Raw genomic sequence first — 17,353 nt, 5'->3', positions numbered from 1 at the left:
CGGCAGCATGTTATACAACACAGTATAATAGAGGAAAACGCCAGTAATTATAAAAAGGAAGACAAATAATTATATTTTCTCTTTATTTTAAATAACTCCCTTCAAAATTCCTTCACCAAAGCACTGACATTCAAAAAAAACAACAACAACAAAAGAGGTGACGTAGAGGAGGAAGAGGGTACGAGAAGGGAACATGAAAGAAGTTAGAAACGAGTGTGACACTTGTGCCCTAAAGTACAACAATTTAAAAAAAAACTCCCGAGCGAACGGAAACACACACTTCAGGTATCATCAAAACCGCAAAAAAAAGGAAGAAAAAGGAAGCAGAAAGTGGCGGTAACCATCATTGTGGTAACGATACAACATTGTACGGAGGACACAACGTGATCCAAATAATCACTGTGTCAGGGTGAGTGCACTGTCGCGAGGGAAACCGAAGCGATGAGAGAGTAAGTGCAAGGTTTTGAGGACGGCAATGTGCATGAAATGATCACCAATTTGAGTTGTTTCCTTCACGCTACAGAAAAGAAATATGTATACGTGCTTGAAGCCCTCCCTGGTTCACACACATAAACAGCAAAGAACGCCTTGCGTACCCAAGTGTGTGCCGCCATCGCTATTTTGATATGAATGTGCCCCGTGCAAAGAACAGTCTCACCAGCGGTGGACAATCCCTTTAATTTTTCACAACGGGAGTGAGCGGAAAATATGGTGACAGTCGAACGTCGCTGTCACCACCGCCACTACCGAGAGCGGCATGACAAAATCGCTGAGAAAAGGGAGAAGAAAATCAAAAAAGATGTTACAGATTAACCCTACATGTTCCCCGCCATCACTTCTCCCAAGCCAACTGAACCTCCTAATCCTCCCCTCCCCCTCCTCTCCTTTTCTTTCATTTTTTCGTTACACCGACATGCCACCGGTAACTCTCATTTCCAACAGCTTTTGGAGAGAAGTGGGAAGGAGGGGGATCCAACAATAGACCACCGTTTTACATGTGTGTACCCAGACGCCGCACCCCAAAAATCTCACCACCTTCGACCCATAGCTTTCCGTCTTAACTCAGCTACGAACTAACAAAACAGAGCGAACAATGCGTTTTACTGCATGAACAACATGCACACAATGCCATGATTAACTCTTGCCTTTGGCCTGATTCTTTCTACTCTCTTCCTTCTTCAGAGCTTCCTTTTTCATCCTACTCCTCTTCCTTTTCCTTTCGTCCACACTCCTTCCTTGCCGCGCCCCAGGAGTAAAGAAACGTGTATTAATTCGGGAATATGCTCCGACCCTTCTCAACAACCTCTTTTCTTTCTCTTTTACTTTTCTCCATCTCTTTTCGTTAATTATGCTTCATTTACAATTTTATGCTATTTTCGTTTCGCTTTCTTTTCATCTCTCTTTCTTTTGTTTTTCGTCATCTGTTTTTTCTCCTACCACTTTTTACTTTTTCAATTCATTTTCCCTCTCATTTTTCTCCGAGTCGTATTTAACCCTCCCGTTTCACATCGGCAGCCACAGCCGCGGTGAGTTGGAGCGGCAGAAAACAATCTCTCAAGAAAAAAAAAGAGGATAGATGCCGTAAGGCACGTGTATAGCGGAAAGCCAAGTCATCGAAATCTCCTCCGTCTTTTCACCACCGTGGCACAGATGATACCATAGTGCTACGTATATTCACATACATACACGTATAAATACGTATATGTAGCAGGGGGGGGGGAGTAGAAACAACAAAACACCCCAACCCCCGCATCTTTTTCTTTCCACTAACCCTAACTCTAACCATAGCCCCACGAAAACATACGCGAAGTTGACCATTTTCACTGCATGAAGGCGGGAGCGGGGGAAGGGAGAGGAGGGGGAATAAAAAGAAGAGTTGAGGCGGGTACAGTTGGTGGTAACAACCCTCCACAGCACCGTCTTCACGCATATATAACTGAGAGTTCTTCCAACAACGAGAACACCTTTGAGTTGTCCTTGTTCTTATTACGCCACGCACCCAGCTCTTCTTCTGTGAAAAAGCGAGCCTGGACCATCACGGCAACAAAGTCAGGAAGGACGTTGCACATGAATGGCACCGTACACGAGGGCGCTATACTTTCCATCATGTCAGCCACAGATGGCTTACTCTCCCCTTGTCGCCCGGTTTCGCTGGCTGTGACAATGTTCTCCCACACGGCAATAAAATCCTCCTCCCACTCGCCCTCGCTCTCGTATTCTACAGAAAGTGCACCCAAATGGATGGCAGTGCGTGACACAATGTCCTTCGTAACGCAGCGAAAGTTAAATGAAGGAATGCTCCAGACTGCCTCGGCGAAGCGAGCATAGATTCGGGGGCAGTCATCGCAATCTCGGTCTGAGATGATTTTGGCGAGGGCCCACGAAAAGCCACGGGTGAGAATGTGGTTTTCAAACGAACCCTTCTGGAGAACGCTCAGCAACAGCTTCCGTTCGCTCTCGTTTGCGTCCATGAGCGCACGGATGAGAGTAACGTAAACGCTGACTTCACTGATCGGAGCGTTACTATCCTGCGGTACTAGGGCATTCAACTGCACCTTCATCCCCTCAGGATCCGCCATTCCCTCTTCGGCGGCGTCGCGAACAATAAACAAAATATTTTTCTTAAACTCTTCAAGCAGTTGCGCAGGGGGGCGAGCAAAGTTTAACCGCTTTCTTTCCTCCGGTGCGAGTCGAGAGTCGGAGAAACCATGGGCCGGTGGTGGCATATTGTTATATGATCCACCACGTGTAAGATCATTGGTACTCTGGGAACACCGCCCACCCATTCCAAGTGAGCTCGAAACTTCATGATAGCTGCCACCTCGCTTCATCCCCGGCGTGTGTTGGTATTCGGAGTTACGTGGCGGTGGTGGCGGCGGTGGCGGATGCTGGTGATATCCTCCATGTGACTGAGGTTGGTTGTGGTGTGGGAAACTTTGCTGGTGTCGTTGTTGTTGGGAATAGTGCTTCTGACCTTGTTGCTGTTGCTGTTGAGGCTGCTGTTGAGATTGCTGCTGTTGTTGTTGTTGCTGTTGCTGTTGAGACTGCTGTTGAGGTTGCTGCTGAGATTGAATATCCTCGATAACGACTTGTTCTGGTTCTCGCGGTTTCCATCCACCGTTACGTCGATCAATGAGGTTCTGGAGGAGAAAACGTATGCGCATGGAGTAGCGCCGATTCTCCTGCATGCTAGAGAGCATTTTCCACAGCTGTTCTTGTGCGTCCGGATTCTTTTCTTCGTATAATTTACCAACAACCTCCAAGAGGTTAATTATCACCTCCAGCTCCATATCGTTGGGAACCATTTCATATATTCTTTCGTTCAGAATACGATCAATGATCTTCTGCGTGATGAGTGTTTTAAGAAAGAGCTCACCAGCAAATTTGATATTGTTCACATTCCTTTTTCGCAGCCTCTCGGCCTGCTCTTCCGACATGGTTTGCTTGGATTCCTCTACCGCGTTAGTAAACATTTGTTGGCATTTCTCTACGATTGCCACACGCACGGCACTGGGAACCTGACACGTTCCCGGAAGAAACTTAGTACGGTACTCATATTCAAAACGAACAATTGAAAAGCACATCCGCGCGTAGAGCCCAGCGAACACCGGCTCCATAAGGGCTTTTTCGTAAATAAGGCGAACAACATCCTTCACTACTTCGTTGTTTATAATAATATCTGGCGTGAGAACCGTCTGCACTACCACGTCAAAATTCCATTCAGTGAGTTTGTTGAGGGCAGATTGCACTGCTCTTACGCCACGCTCTAACGAATCAATTGAGTCACGGGACTTAACCTTGAAGCCGTTCTCCGACATGACAAGTTTTTCTGTCACAACGGGCTTACAATCCGCTGCGCGTGCATCTCGTAGAATTTGGGCTAGTGAAAAACTCTCAGTAGGTGGTCGCCCGCGCCACGTGTCACGGTACGCAAGAAGATCCGACACAGACATTAGCCGCGACCCGCCAGCATATCTTGGATCGTTGCTGGTGACACCACGAGGTTTGAACAGCATTATTACACACGTCTCCCCGTTTCAAAAAAAAAAATCCTATCACCTTGCTCTGTTGCTTCCTCCCTTCTTATCCCTATGAGTGAAATGCAATATATATATATATATATATATATGTAGATAGGTGTATATGTTATGGTTATTGGTGACAATAACGATGATGTGACCGCCCTCTGACCTGCTTGCTTGAATTGTGTAATCAGGTTTGTGTCGTTCTGACTGTAAAACTGCGTGAACGTACCAGTCTTTGAGGCAACCAACTTTGTGTTTCACCAAACGGCGGGAAGGGAAAGAAGGCAACCGTCCGCTGCCCGTTACCAACTACAGGATAGGAAAAGAGAGAAGGGTAATGAAGGGATGTATACACAACAAAATATGCGCACGTGTGTATATGGTAAAACGAAAGGCAACTAACACATACTTGGAGCTTGAACACATTCGACACGACAAGTCAAAGGAGGGTGAGCCAAGGAGACTGTTGACTGTGGTGGTCAAGTGAGGGTAACCACGAAAAATAAATGGCAGCAACACAGCTGCGGTAACGGTGATGCCGCAAAAAATGTTGGGAAAACAATCCCTTGTGTTTGTGGTCACCTAGCTTTCACAACCAATATGCGATAACACATACATATGTATATAATGTAATATGGCAAAAAAAAAATAGTTACAAAACTCCATGTAATGCACGCGTTTCTCAGTGGTACCCAAGTACACCAAAACAAAACCCTTCTAGCCTTTATCCCTTGACCACAGTGGTAATTCAACGGTTCGTTATGAAGATCAGTCCACACAACCCTCACGCCCAATCTTTGTTCATTCCACTTCCGCCATGCCAGGGCGCTTTTGGTGTTTGACATACTTCAAGCAAAGCGTGTCGGGGGAAAGAGACGCCACCAAAAGGGAGGAAAAAACAAACGCCAAAAAGTGAAGATCACGCCATGAGCCCTTCGCAAACACCACAATAAGGTCCCACCGCGTAGTCAAACACGGAACATGCGTGGCACTGGCTCAATACTTCATCTTGAGAGAGAAAGCAAAGTGTCGCAAAGTTTCTTCCCGAGAAAGCAGTTATGTGATGACCCTCAGAGCAGTCGGAGGTGGTTTGCTCCCCTTCCTTCGGTACGTTTTGGTTTCTCGAGAACAAGGATAAACTCAGCCTGTTTTTCTCCACCTCTCCACATACAGAGCACGGGAAGCGCGGATCCGGCTCAGGTTGTCCCTTGTTGCTGATTCCATTACCCCCTCCCTCCCTCTCGAGACAAGCCATAAACTTATTTAACTGCTTCTTGAACTCACCGGAGTGGCTCCACATCTCGTCAGCCTCCTTCTCTTCACACATTTGATGATACAACCTTATAAACTGTAAGGCGGCTGCATACGCGAGGGATAGCGAATACTCGTCATTGGGTAGTGCGTACTTTTGAAAGCCATCCCTTCGAAAACCCGAGTACGAAACCTTATCTGCAAGAAGCTGAATGGCGTTTGCAAGAATAAGTTCCGTAATGACATAACTGTCAACTGAAAGTCTCTGTAGACGAATGAGAGTTTGCCTCCACAGCGCATTAGTTTCAGGAAACCGCAAAAATAGCTCTATGCCGTACTCGCATCGCAGGTTTAGGTAAGTCATCCTCAAGGCCGCGAGAAGACCAGGGGACGTGTCAGAACTATCTAGTAATGCTGGACACGAAATTAGTGGCAACCTACATGAGCCGTACTGTCGAAGCCCATCACCTTGCAGAAAGTTGCCGGACAGCGCACTCCTAGGGAGAAGTTTCTCCCACATGAAGTATGAAGTGGATGTTTGTCTACACTGCAGATTATTGAGGGCACTTACCCTCCCGGCAAGCGCCGGCCCATGCACCCCTCGTGCTTGACTTTGCTCAACGTCAAAAACAGACGCAAACCCCTCCTGAAAGTAAAGCAGCCGTTCTAAGAATCCCCCACTTCTCTCTACCGGACAGGGAAACAGCTGAAAAGGGGGATGCCTTCGCGAAGCAGTCTGTAAAGCAACGACGGCTAAAGTGCAAGACGGATGAAACGCTAGTCCCGTCAATTCTGTACCTTCCTCATCCGGCGGTACAAAGCAATCCATGCGCGAGCACTGAATGAGATTTATACAACTTTTTCCAAAGAAACCCACGAGTCTTCGCCTACAAACACCCAGCACCACAAAGGGCCCCCCACCGGCTACGCTGCTGGGGGTAGTGAAGTCCGACCCACGAAGTGCAAAGGAACCCAGTGAGATAGTGACGAAGCGAGAAACCGTGATGTCATCGCCGAAGCCACTTTCGCAACCCCACACATTCACCAACTGCCATTCTGCGGTTTGCTCTGCTGTCGCTGCAACACAGCTGCCGCCACGGAACCCCTCCCCACGGTTGTGAGGTTCTCCCACTGCCCCAGACATAATTATATTTCCGTGGATAACACGCAACGGGACGGAGACAAGGACACGGATATCTGGCCTCTCCTCACTGGCTTGAACGCAACATAGGGACGCCGGGACACCACCAAGCAGGGGTATCTGCACGCAGCACAGAAGATTTACACCTCCTTCAACTGAGATGGAAAACACCCTCAAGAAAAGAGGACTTGCAACAACAAGTCGCATGCTCTCGGCGTTGGCGCCCACCACTCGCGCAGCACATGACGGTCGTAGGCTGGCTTCGGGGTTTCCAGTGAAACGGTAAGAGGGTGGTGGTAAATACTCTGTCTGTTGCTGGCTCTCTTTACCTTCGTCCACACTATTTGCCTTGTTCGGTTCATCAACGATGTAAATACTTCTAAAGGTAACAACAACGAGCAGATCCCGTGGAAACCATTCGTAACCTATTATGCATTCCCCGATAACATCGAAAGTTTTGTTCCCCCACCTACGCACTGGCTCACCACCGCCATCGTCACTGCCACAGTCCTCATCGATGTCACCACGCAGCAACAACTCTAAGCCGTCACGTCCCCTTCTCTTCACAGATTTCTTAAAATCTGGAGAGGTTTCACCTATTTGAGTTTGCGCCGGGCGCTGAGAAGGAATTATACAGAGAGCAGCGCTGGTTCGCACACGACCATTACCATAGCGAACAACACGGTAAATAAACAGGTCACGTGTTGTCAGCACACATAACCGACATGTTGAGGGATACATATTGTCGGACGTCAGACCCAGCGCCCACTTGGCGCCACTAATGCACATGGGACTGGCATCATCAGCCCTGGGCAAGTAGACTGGACGAATGATAGCATCAGCGGCTGTGAGTTCATTCGCGTGAAGGAAAACAGCAAACTGAGTGGCCACGTGCAGAATATTGTGCGGACTCCACCCAACGGAGTCAGGGCTTCCTGTGCTGTATTCGCTCACTGGAACACAGTCACTCACGTCAATTCTAAGACTACTCGTTTGCGCATCCATCATCACAACATTCAGTGAGGGTAATGTCTTACTAATATTAGTGTACTCTACAGTGCTGCTGCAAATGGACTCGTAGCGACGCCCGCACCGACCCCTTATTTGAAAGTGAGCCCGGCTTCCCACCCGATTAAATGTTGTTCATGGGGCAATGCACAAACGGTGGGCAACCATGCAAAGATGTGAATCGGGAGCAAGGAAGGTGGAGCAGAAATAGATGAAGTGCAGTACGAACACAGAAGCCACGTTCACAACTCTCTGTGATGTTTGGAAGCCGTTAGATTGACGAAGGGATTGTTTTGTCTCTCGCAAAATTTATGAGAGACTAACAAGTACTGAAAATGAGGCGCAGAGTCTCTTCTCCTACTTCCCCCTCCAACAAAAGAAAAAAAAACAAGGAACCCCCCATTGCGTTGAAATCTCCGCTCCATTCTCTACTGGCTTTGCATCAGAAAGTAGTAGTAATGAGTTAACAGTGGGGGTACATAATTAGACTGATTAAAAAAGACAAAGTCATGTACATGCGCATCTCAAAGTCTCCCCAAGCAGCTTTTTTCCATACATACATACACAGAAGGGAGGGTGAGCAGGGGGGAAAAGACATCTTGGGGGTTGGGAAAATGCGTAAGGGCGCGTGCGGGACATCGTCTTTATTGTCCCTTTCTACAAGTACACCAAAACAAAGGGAAAAGTGGTATGCACAAAATCGGCAAAAAAAAAAAAGAAAACAAATACATGTAACTCAGTATTACTCTCTCTAAAATTACTATGCGGTACCGCTCCCCTCTTTTTAAAAAATCTTTTACCTCTTTTTCTCCAGATGCTCTTTCTGATTTATTTGCTCTTTTCTTCTTTTTGCTGCTTCTCTTCTAGGAAAGACGTGCAAGCACACACAGGAGCAGTAGCATGAGGGTAAAGAACTTTCTGGTGCCAATATTTTCATTCTTGTGTAGTCCCTTCACTCTCTGTCTTTCACACACTTCGGTGTGTGAAAGAATCAAGTACCCATAGAAGTCTACTCCGTCACCTGCAGTCTACGAGAACTAAAAGGAGGAGTCAATTAACTGATACGAGGCAACACATAGTGATAGCCGTGCTCCGCTACTGCCTGCTGCGTAGTCGCAGGTTTGTGAGGAACCAAAGCAATGCGTTCGGGTTTCTCATATTCGACTGCTGTCTGATGGGCTACGGCTGGCAGCGTATCGCACCCCCGACCGACTAACATATCCGTACCTATCGGCTCTTTACATGCCGCCCCCGCTGCAACAGAATTAGCAACAGCAGGAGATGACTTGGTAGCGTTTTTCTCCTCCTGTACATGCAGAGAGCTCGCCGTTGGCTGGGAAAAAACAATGCGGGAGCGGCGGACGTGCTCATCATACGCGTCTAGGTCGCGCCGAAGGGGGCCAACGAGCCCGTGCTTCTCGACAATTGAGCGCAACTCGAAGAAAAGAGGGTTTATCATCTGCCGCAACCGCTCCAAGTGTTGAATATGAATAGAATATTTCTCATTCTGCTCGGAGAGCATCTTCTCCTTGTAAGTCTCCATAATGGTCGATTCAACCTTCATGGAAGATATAGTGTCGTTAAGTGTGGCTATCTTTTCTCGTTGATGTTCCACCTCGCGAAGCAGACGATCGTTTGCCTCTCGAATTGACTTGTATGTGAAATCACCGAGTGTACATTCAAACCGTTCGATGGTCCGTTTCGCCGCACCCAATTCCATACGAAGGTCACGTATCTCAGCCTTCATTGTTCCCTCAATTTCTTCCCGTTTGCGGTTCAACAGCCCTACCTCTGCCACATAACCCGAAACCTGACGCTTCAGCGACGACACCTCCTCTTCCGCACCTTCTGCACGCTCTTTTTCTGCCTTGAGTAGAAGCTGCTGCTTAGATATTTCCCTTTCAAGTCTATCACGGAGGTCCATCAGGTCTGTAGTTATCTGCTGTACATGGTTCGCATGCTCTTCCTTCCGCTTTTCGAGAGTCGCGGTCAGTTCCTCAACCTTCGCTCTCAATGTTTCCTTCTCAGCATTGGTGAATATGGCATTCTCGATGAATTCCTTCTCACGAGAAGAGTACGTTCCCGTAAGCCTCTCCACCTCTTCGTGAAGCCGATCATGGTTTGCCGTCATGCGAAGTAGCCGCTGATAAAGGTCCCTTTCAACCTCCACTTTCTCCGCAGTTATTTTCTCCACCTCAGCCCTAAATACATCACGCTCATTGCAGACAGAGCGAATCTCATCACGTAAGGAGCGTGTCATTTCCTCGTGGTTCTTCGCAGAAAAGTTCTTTTCTTCCAGAAGTCTTTCCTCACTCGCTCGAAGTACTGCTATTGTTTCAAAGGACTCACGCTCGCTCCTCTCAGCATTCTCCTGTAGTCTCTGAAGGCGAACCTTAAGACTATCGACTTCAGCGCGTAAGACAGCTTTTGTTGTGTAGGCCTCTTCGGTTACGGTCCGTAGGTCCTCATTTACCTTCGTGAAATCCTTCTTAGCCTGCTCCACCTCCGCTTTCAGTGCGATGTTCACCTGAAGGTCACCCTGTTCACGTTCCATTGACTTGTTCTTATAAACCTCGAATTCGTTCTTGGTATCTGCAAGTTCACCTTGTGCTCGCTGAAGTGCTTTTGTGAGTTCCTCCACCTGCGCCTTATGTACACCAATCTCAAGATTGAATTGCCGTCGCTCCACCGTTGCCTCAGCGTGAGCGACGTCAAGGTCACGATAGAGAGTCTTCGCCTTCTCTCTCTCTGAATCTAGAAGGCTCTGAACGCTTTCCAACTGATGAAGTCTTCCCTTTGACACCTCATGCAGCCTTTTCACCTCGTCGCGGGTGTTTTCCAGCTGCGAGTTGAGCAAGGTGACGAGCACACTGCTCTTCTCCTCATCGCGGCCCTTACGCTCGAGCTCTGCCTGCAGGAGCCGCGCGGTTTCGCGGTGTTTTTCTACCTCTTCATTGAGCACCTTCAGAAGCAGAGCAGTCTCTGCATCGGCACTTTGGGGCTCAACGGTTTCGAGCCGCTCATCAACCTTCGCTAAGTACGTTGATTTGGCTTCGTTGAACTGATTTTCCAGATCTTCATACGCTCGCTTTTGTCGTTCGTTTTCTGCACGGAGTTGTTGGTGGTCCTCCATGAGAGAGTCGCGTGCCCGCTCCACCTCCCGCAGCTTTTCGCTGTACTCATTAGTAGTCTTCTCTACAAGTGAGTCACATTCCACGTACTTGATCTGCGCCAGTTCGAGCTCATTGCTAACCATAGACAGGCGACGCATCACCGATTCGCGCTCCTGCTGGATGGTCGTAAGGCCCTGCTGTAGTCCGCAGAGTTTCGCCCGCAGTTCCAGCACCTCTACCTCCTTGCCGTGCAGTTCGTCAGTTAGTTTCTTTTCGCGTTCTTCAAAGCCACGCCGCAGTTCCCTCTCTGTTATGGCGCGCTGCAGCTCCATCTCCCGCTGCCGATGCGCCTCCATTGCACGGGTCCATTCTTCTTCGAGTGCCTCACGGGCGGCAAGCTCCAGTTTGTAGAGGCGCTCCTGCTCTTCTTCATACCTGCGCAACTCCGCCTGTCGCGCTGCTTCGGCCTTTTCACCTTCGGCTGCTGCGTTCTTCCGCTTAACTCGCATCGTTGGTCGCGGTTTGCAACAGTTGCAAATGCACTCCTCAGGTGCCTCCCCCCTCTTCTACGTTGGTGCACGAAATGACTGAAAAGACGCACCTGTGTCCCTACGCCTTTAGATACCTTCCAGTGAGTGGTATTTAAGGAAAAAGTCCCTATAGGATGAGCTTACACAGGTTAGAATTGTGGAAACAGTAAAATAGTTACACAGTTTCAGAGAATGAGAAAGTTAAAAGCGTCAGGCTCGTCAACAGCACAGGTCCATAACCACTGCAACAAGTCTACAAACCGCGGTAAGGAAAAAGCCACACGCAAACACTTAAAAATATACAAACATACAAAAGGGATAGACAATGATTGTGGAATCAACATACTATGGGTTGAATTGAAAAAAAAAGTTAGAGGAATAACCAGAGGGCCTTTTCCTCAACGTGTATGTGAACAATCCTGTAAAGAAAGAAACCAAAAAGTAAACTTGAGTTCGTTGTATTTGATGTACCGTACCTATACAAGGTCTGCGGTGGGCACACCACATATTTACAGACCGTTGTCTTCAGTTGAGTAGTGAACTTACTTGTTTAGATGAAAAACCACACCTAAAATTCGCGAGTAGCTGCGAGGAATGATAGTGGCGAAATCCAAAGGGTAAGACTCCGACTCTGCCTCACAAGAACATGTACACCCGCTCGGACACTAGTGACCGCAGCAGTGGTTTGTCGCAGTGAGGAGCAGAGTAAGCGCGCCGTGTTCAGTAATTGTACCAACTCCCCCTCCAATCGCTGCGCTTCTGTATCCTCGCTAGTTCTCCAAACGCGGGGATCGTCACATTTCAACTGCTTGGTGGTCCCTGCAAAAACCGGGCGCTGCCCCCTGATTGTGCGCTTGCGGCGCTGTTGTGGCTGTTGTGAGGGAACGTATTGCTCCAGAACCCTTAACGCCTCCCGTGGTGTTGTGAAGAAAGTTGAAAACAGTTGGACACCAGTGGAGGAAACGGGATGACAACCGGGGCTGTAGCTGTTACTCGAGCGGCACCGACGGTGTCCTGCTTGGTTGCGCCACAACGGCTTTCGATTGGGCGGTTGCTCAGGCCTCTGACACACAGTGCCAACTTCCTCTGTGGCACCAACGTCGTGGTGTAAGCGGTCGCGCTCGTTGCTGCAGAATCCCACCGTCCAACTGTCGGAGTGCCGTGACCCGCGAAAGCCCACAGGCAACGTGTGGTGGCGTGGCATCTTTTCTACCTCTACGGGCGATGCCAAGCGCTATCGAATTTTTTTAAAAAACAGCACAAGACTATTAAGGGGAAAGGAAGGTGCGCGAGGCAGTAGGCAGTAAAAAACTGAATGCAAAACAGGTGGAAGCACTTTGTACCTAGCAAAACTGATGTGCCAATGCTTCAGATCACCCACTTACACCCCTTTCCTGCAGGAACTAGCTCCTCCGTCTAGTTGACTCGTCTAAGCATGAAATCGTGCACAAGGTGGTGAGCACTGCCGGAATAAACGAATAGGACACAATGGGTGGCGAAGCACTCAAAACGCCTCCGTGCCTGGAAAACAAACGTAGAAGGCGCTGGGGAAAGGTGGATGAAAGTAACCGAAGAAACAAGTTTTACTGCGGCCCAGATTATATTGAGAATGGGGTGCTGAGCGAGAGCGAGGGAGGATCAAATACGTCACCCAACCAATGAGAAAGTTAATGATTGAAACTGAAACGACAAGCCGAAAAGCAGAAATCAACGTATTCCCCCTGTTCCTGTTCACAGGGTTGCATACCTCGCGTAACGACGAGCCAAACAAAGTTATATATATATATATATATATCATAATAGTAATAAACGTGGCCCACTGGCCCCTCACAAGCGGGCCTCTAGGCTAAAAAGGGAGTGTCCGTTCAAATGCACGTCGTCGCAACAGTTTTAATTCGCACGCACATTAAAGACGACCAGACACCATTCTATGTCTATTTCCCTTTCCCCACTTCCTTCCCACACAATGAACACGCAAAACAAGTTTCCCACATTTTCGACCCCCATCCTCAGATGGCCTCTAAATCTATTTGTAGATATGTGAATAAACACAAAGTTGCGGGGTAAAAACAAAAAATTGTAGATAAAAGTTATAGAAAGGAAAACAAAATCTTAAGTGAACGTAAATGAAAGCTACACAGTAAGCGTCTCAAACTGTGGACTCCAGTATCGCGTCTGCGGATTTCACCGCGGTGTCCCACAGGTGGTTTTCTCATCACGCAAATCTTTTTACTTCCCCAACGAGGTGGTCGGACACTGGATATCGCACTGAAGCAACCACATATGCATACGGAGCCGTGCAGACACACCAAAGTACCCGAACACAGAAGCGTGCGTGCGCACGTGGCAGCAGAAGAGTAACTCACTTGTGAGTTTCTCATTTCCGGTAGACGTTGCGCATCACCAAATTTACGTGATTGAGGATACCTGAGTGCTCCGCAGTAAATGGTCCGGCCTCGCCGTTGGGCCGCACGTAGTACTTTTGCCCAACATTATGGTTCTTGTCGCTTTGCCAACGGATGTCTAGGAGTGCGTTGTTAAAAACTACCTGCGACCGCAGGTTGGACAAACGGAACAACACGAAAGAGCCTGCTGGATCTGGGAACGCCTTTCTCACATACGCGAACTTTGTGCCCGCGGGGACCGCACCCTTCTCACGTTGGTGAATGTATGCAGACTGCGCTGCTGCATACTTTTCTCCCTCCCCACGACATTTCGTAAGTTCACTAACGAAACCCATTATGCCACGAAGCACACCACCGAGGGTTTTCTCTGCACTTGTAGCGGGTAGAATGCGTATTTCGTCTTGAAAGAAACTTAGAACATTCGGATGGCACTGGGTCCGAGTAACGGTATCCTTATCCATACGCGGCACGTATAGCACCAACTTAGAGTGTATGTCCAGAACTGCCGTAGCTGCTCCCTCCTCTGTGGGGAAGAGGGCACCGTACCTACCGGGTTGCACAGAATAATACATCACAACAACTTCAGAACCAATGAAAGAGTAAACCCTTACCCACGCCCCGCTTAGGAAGTCATCAACAAAGCGATCCCGGTTTTGCTTGTCCCGAGGAAGGGCCAGGTACGCCGTCCCACCTTGCCCCGGTCCAACAGTTCTGTTGGTGTTGCTGATGGAAGCATTGCGCTCGCCGGGGTTGAAAGATCCGCCCCCATACGCCCCGACAGGGACCCCTCCAAGTAAGTTCACTAAAGGCTGGGATGTCTGGCGTCGCGCAACACCAGCAGCAGATGGCAATGTGTACGACATTGAACGTGGTACGCTAGACCTCCCGGAGGTGACGATTCGTGGGAGAGGCGGTGCACCGAAAATTTCTCCAGTCTGAGCTGAAGGCAGTGACGTTCTCGGCACCAGTGGATCGCGCTGGCCGGACGCGGACCGATACTCTCGTACTGCCACATTCTTAGGGGCCGGCTTCGAGAGAGTATCGATAGCTTGCGACTCCATCCTACTACCAGGTTGACTTGACGAAGCGCTTCGAGGAACCTGAGACTGCTTTCGCAGGTCTTGTGGTTTCGCCGCGTTGTCTGCACGGATTACTACGACGTTACGGGATTGCTGTTCCCCACGCAGACTTCCCTCCCTTTCAACACGAGACCGCGCAGCAATGCCGACAACCAAGCCTGCGTCATTCACTTGGGGAGCATATGGCTCACAAGAATTCTGCCGTGCTTCTGTACGCACCCTTTTAGGTGTTGGCGTAAGCTCATCTACAATCTCGCGCAATTCTTCCGAACTCCGTGGTTCCGCTCCCTTATCCCTACGATGTTTAGAGAGCCGAACCTGAGGGGGAAGTTCAAAGGAGAAACTCTGCCTATAATTTTTATCAGCGCCCTCCTTCTCACCGAAAGGGGAGCTTGCCTTGCTATCGCTCTGAGTGGAGAATTTTGGCATTTCAGGGAAATTGGCGTCACGGTGCGCTACTACCATTGTGCCTAAGTCCTCCGGTCCTGGTACATAGCTGTCACCAATACTAATGCGACCACCCGACGACTCTCGACCACCGGAGGTACGGCAAGATGTACGGGCACTACGTCGCGGTTTAGTTTCGGTAGGCAACCGGATATCCAGCAGACTTCCGCCCTCGTTTTCCAATTGCTCCCAAAGCATCGTGTTTCGACGGGAAGAGCAGCGTGCCGAGGGGCTCATGCTTGGGCCACGGCACTTAGCTGAATGTGCTTCGAGCTTTGAAGAGGACGCAAACTTTTTCATGCATGAAACACAAACAAAGTTAACGTCCTTTATTTTCCCCTCGTAAGCACAATTCATGCAGAGGTCGTAGTCGCACTTATGACATCGAAAAACTGGTTTCTCGATACTAATATCATCAATCGCACTGTCGCATACGTTGCAATCAAACCCGACATAACCCAGGGGTATTTTGATAAGTTTCTTCATTTGGTGTTTGTTAATGCACGTAACCTCCTCAATTGCAGCGTTAAGTTCTCGAGGGAGTGAGATGACATTGCGGAGAGACCACCGTGTGGAGGTTTCACGTCCACTGAACACCACAGCGTACCTGTCAGACGCTGCGCGGACAATCTCTCCAGCATCTTGAGTCTGGCCGAAAGCTAATGGACCCGCCAACAAAACACTGGATTCCCTTTGCGGCCTTAATGAGGAACCGACCCTTGTTCCACGTTTGGGCTGTTTTGCACACACCGCTGTCGACACTAACTCATGGCTGCGACAACGCACCGGGCGAGTGGTCAGCAACATGTCTTCGATGTTCTTGCGGCAACCTTTCTCATCTATCACAATAAACCGCCTTCCGTTAGCCTCTGAGGCATGCAGCTTCAGGGTTCCGAATATGAGATTTATCACCTCATTGCTTTCAAGGACGAGTTGAGTACGAGTGCTCTCTTCGACTTGAATCACTTGGTTTAGCCCCTCTAGGAGCACAACTTCTGCCGTTTTGGTGGCATATTGGGGCTGCATACCTTCAGGAGCACGGCTGCATGAGCGGCCTACCGCTCCGGTTCGGGTAAACGGTCGTCGCTCGACTAAATTCAGTTTTTGCAGCAGCGTGAGCGGACACGAAAGCGGCCGTCGGTCCCAAACAGGGTGCTGCAGTATATCTTGTAGCGTGGCTCGCTGAGCTGGATTGCGATGCAGTATTTGATTGACAACATCACTTAGTTCCTTGTCGCCTCTCCAACCCGCCGGCCAGTGCCAAGCGGCCCCCGCAACCGCACTAAATAAGGTGAGTGTCTTCTGCGTCTTGTTCATCTCGTGTGCACCTTCATTTTCAAGCGCCTGCGCGTACGGGTTCATGCGCGTCAACATGACGTACAACACCACACCAATGCTCCATGTGTCAACCTCCTGACCGTAGCGCAGTGAACTAGAGCTGTTATCGTTGGTCATGCGTTTATACACTGCGCCAGCAATTTCGGGTGCCATATACATTGCCGTCCCGGCAACCGTCTTCCGTGGTTCAGATTCGGTAACGTTGCTTGAAAGTCCAAAATCACTTATCTTCAGGTTTCCATCGAAGTCAAACAAAAGGTTCTGTGGCTTTAGGTCCCGGTGTATGCAACCCTTGGCGTGCAGAAAAGCGATTGTATCAATGAGTGCATAGCCGACCCACAAAATTTCTGGCACTTCGAGACCATGTTTGTTAATAATGTCATGCAGCGACCGACTCGCACAGCACTCCATCGCCACATACGCAAAATTCCTATCTCGACCGGCAGCAATTAGCTTCACCACGTTGGGGTGCTGCGAGAAGTGACTCATAAGCGCCACCTCTTTGCGCAACCGCTCCCAGTCACCATCCGTCATTTGTTTCGACGATACTTTCAAGGCGCACAACTCCCCGCCACTTGACTGGGCCACGTACACTCGACCAAACCCACCTTTCCCGAGCAAACTTGTTGTTGTCAGTTGCATGTTATCACTTTCAAATACGACAGTCATGTGATCAGGCGGTTGCTGCTGCTGCTGCTGCTGACCCTCAGTGGAATTGTCCCCCTGAACGTAGCACTTTTGAATAAACGGTGTGTGCAGGCTCGAAGGAATGGAAGATATGGCGGGTGTGTAGGACAATTCACGTGGCATGGAGAGTGAGCTGCGGGGGCGCGGGGTGCGCTGACTCTCAGAACGCACGCGGTCACGACTCGCTGGTGAGACATTGAACATGACTGTGCCCCGTCCCTTCTTTTACTCAACCTACTGGCAGGCAATCCACTCTGTTGCTTCTTTTATTCTTTTTTTGTATCGTCGATTTTCGCTACCACAGAGGCTACAGGCCAAAAAAACTAAAA

At 49.2% G+C, this 17,353-nt stretch overlaps 5 protein-coding genes across 5 annotated transcripts, besides 5 other annotated features; all 5 read right to left on the bottom strand.

Annotated features, from left to right (window-relative positions):
* Positions 1–1,304: 1,304 nt before the first annotated feature.
* Positions 1,305–1,476: a sequence feature (A-rich).
* A 446-nt stretch (positions 1,477–1,922) lies between these two features.
* On the bottom strand, positions 1,923–4,016 carry Tb11.01.2330 (hypothetical protein, conserved; the record flags this gene model as incomplete). Its single annotated transcript, XM_824027.1, has 1 exon — positions 1,923–4,016. The coding sequence occupies one exon, from the start codon at positions 4,014–4,016 to the stop codon at positions 1,923–1,925; it is 2,094 nt and encodes a 697-aa protein (XP_829120.1).
* Positions 2,976–3,041: a microsatellite.
* An 89-nt stretch (positions 4,017–4,105) lies between the features above and the next one.
* Positions 4,106–4,145: a microsatellite.
* Positions 4,146–4,944: 799 nt separating this feature from the next.
* Positions 4,945–7,425, bottom strand: Tb11.01.2320 (hypothetical protein, conserved; the record flags this gene model as incomplete). Its single annotated transcript, XM_824026.1, has 1 exon — positions 4,945–7,425. The coding sequence occupies one exon, from the start codon at positions 7,423–7,425 to the stop codon at positions 4,945–4,947; it is 2,481 nt and encodes an 826-aa protein (XP_829119.1).
* Positions 7,426–8,479: 1,054 nt separating this feature from the next.
* Tb11.01.2310 (hypothetical protein, conserved) lies at positions 8,480–11,047 on the bottom strand (the record flags this gene model as incomplete). The annotated part of the gene is made up of 1 exon (XM_824025.1): positions 8,480–11,047. One exon carries the CDS (start codon positions 11,045–11,047, stop codon positions 8,480–8,482), a length of 2,568 nt encoding a protein of 855 aa, XP_829118.1.
* Positions 11,048–11,636: 589 nt separating this feature from the next.
* Tb11.01.2300 (hypothetical protein, conserved) lies at positions 11,637–12,272 on the bottom strand (the record flags this gene model as incomplete). The annotated part of the gene is made up of 1 exon (XM_824024.1): positions 11,637–12,272. The coding sequence occupies one exon, from the start codon at positions 12,270–12,272 to the stop codon at positions 11,637–11,639; it is 636 nt and encodes a 211-aa protein (XP_829117.1).
* A 570-nt stretch (positions 12,273–12,842) lies between these two features.
* Positions 12,843–12,863: a microsatellite.
* Positions 12,864–13,445: 582 nt separating this feature from the next.
* On the bottom strand, positions 13,446–17,228 carry Tb11.01.2290 (protein kinase, putative; the record flags this gene model as incomplete). The annotated part of the gene is made up of 1 exon (XM_824023.1): positions 13,446–17,228. The coding sequence occupies one exon, from the start codon at positions 17,226–17,228 to the stop codon at positions 13,446–13,448; it is 3,783 nt and encodes a 1,260-aa protein (XP_829116.1).
* Positions 17,020–17,039: a microsatellite.
* Positions 17,229–17,353: the final 125 nt, after the last annotated feature.

This window comes from Trypanosoma brucei (genome assembly GCF_000002445.2).
Source record: "Trypanosoma brucei brucei TREU927 chromosome 11 chr11_scaffold01 genomic scaffold, whole genome shotgun sequence".
Lineage (NCBI taxonomy): Eukaryota > Euglenozoa > Kinetoplastea > Trypanosomatida > Trypanosomatidae > Trypanosoma > Trypanosoma brucei.
Note: the sequence above shows the minus strand (reverse complement) of the source record. Positions and strands in the feature narration are given on the sequence as shown.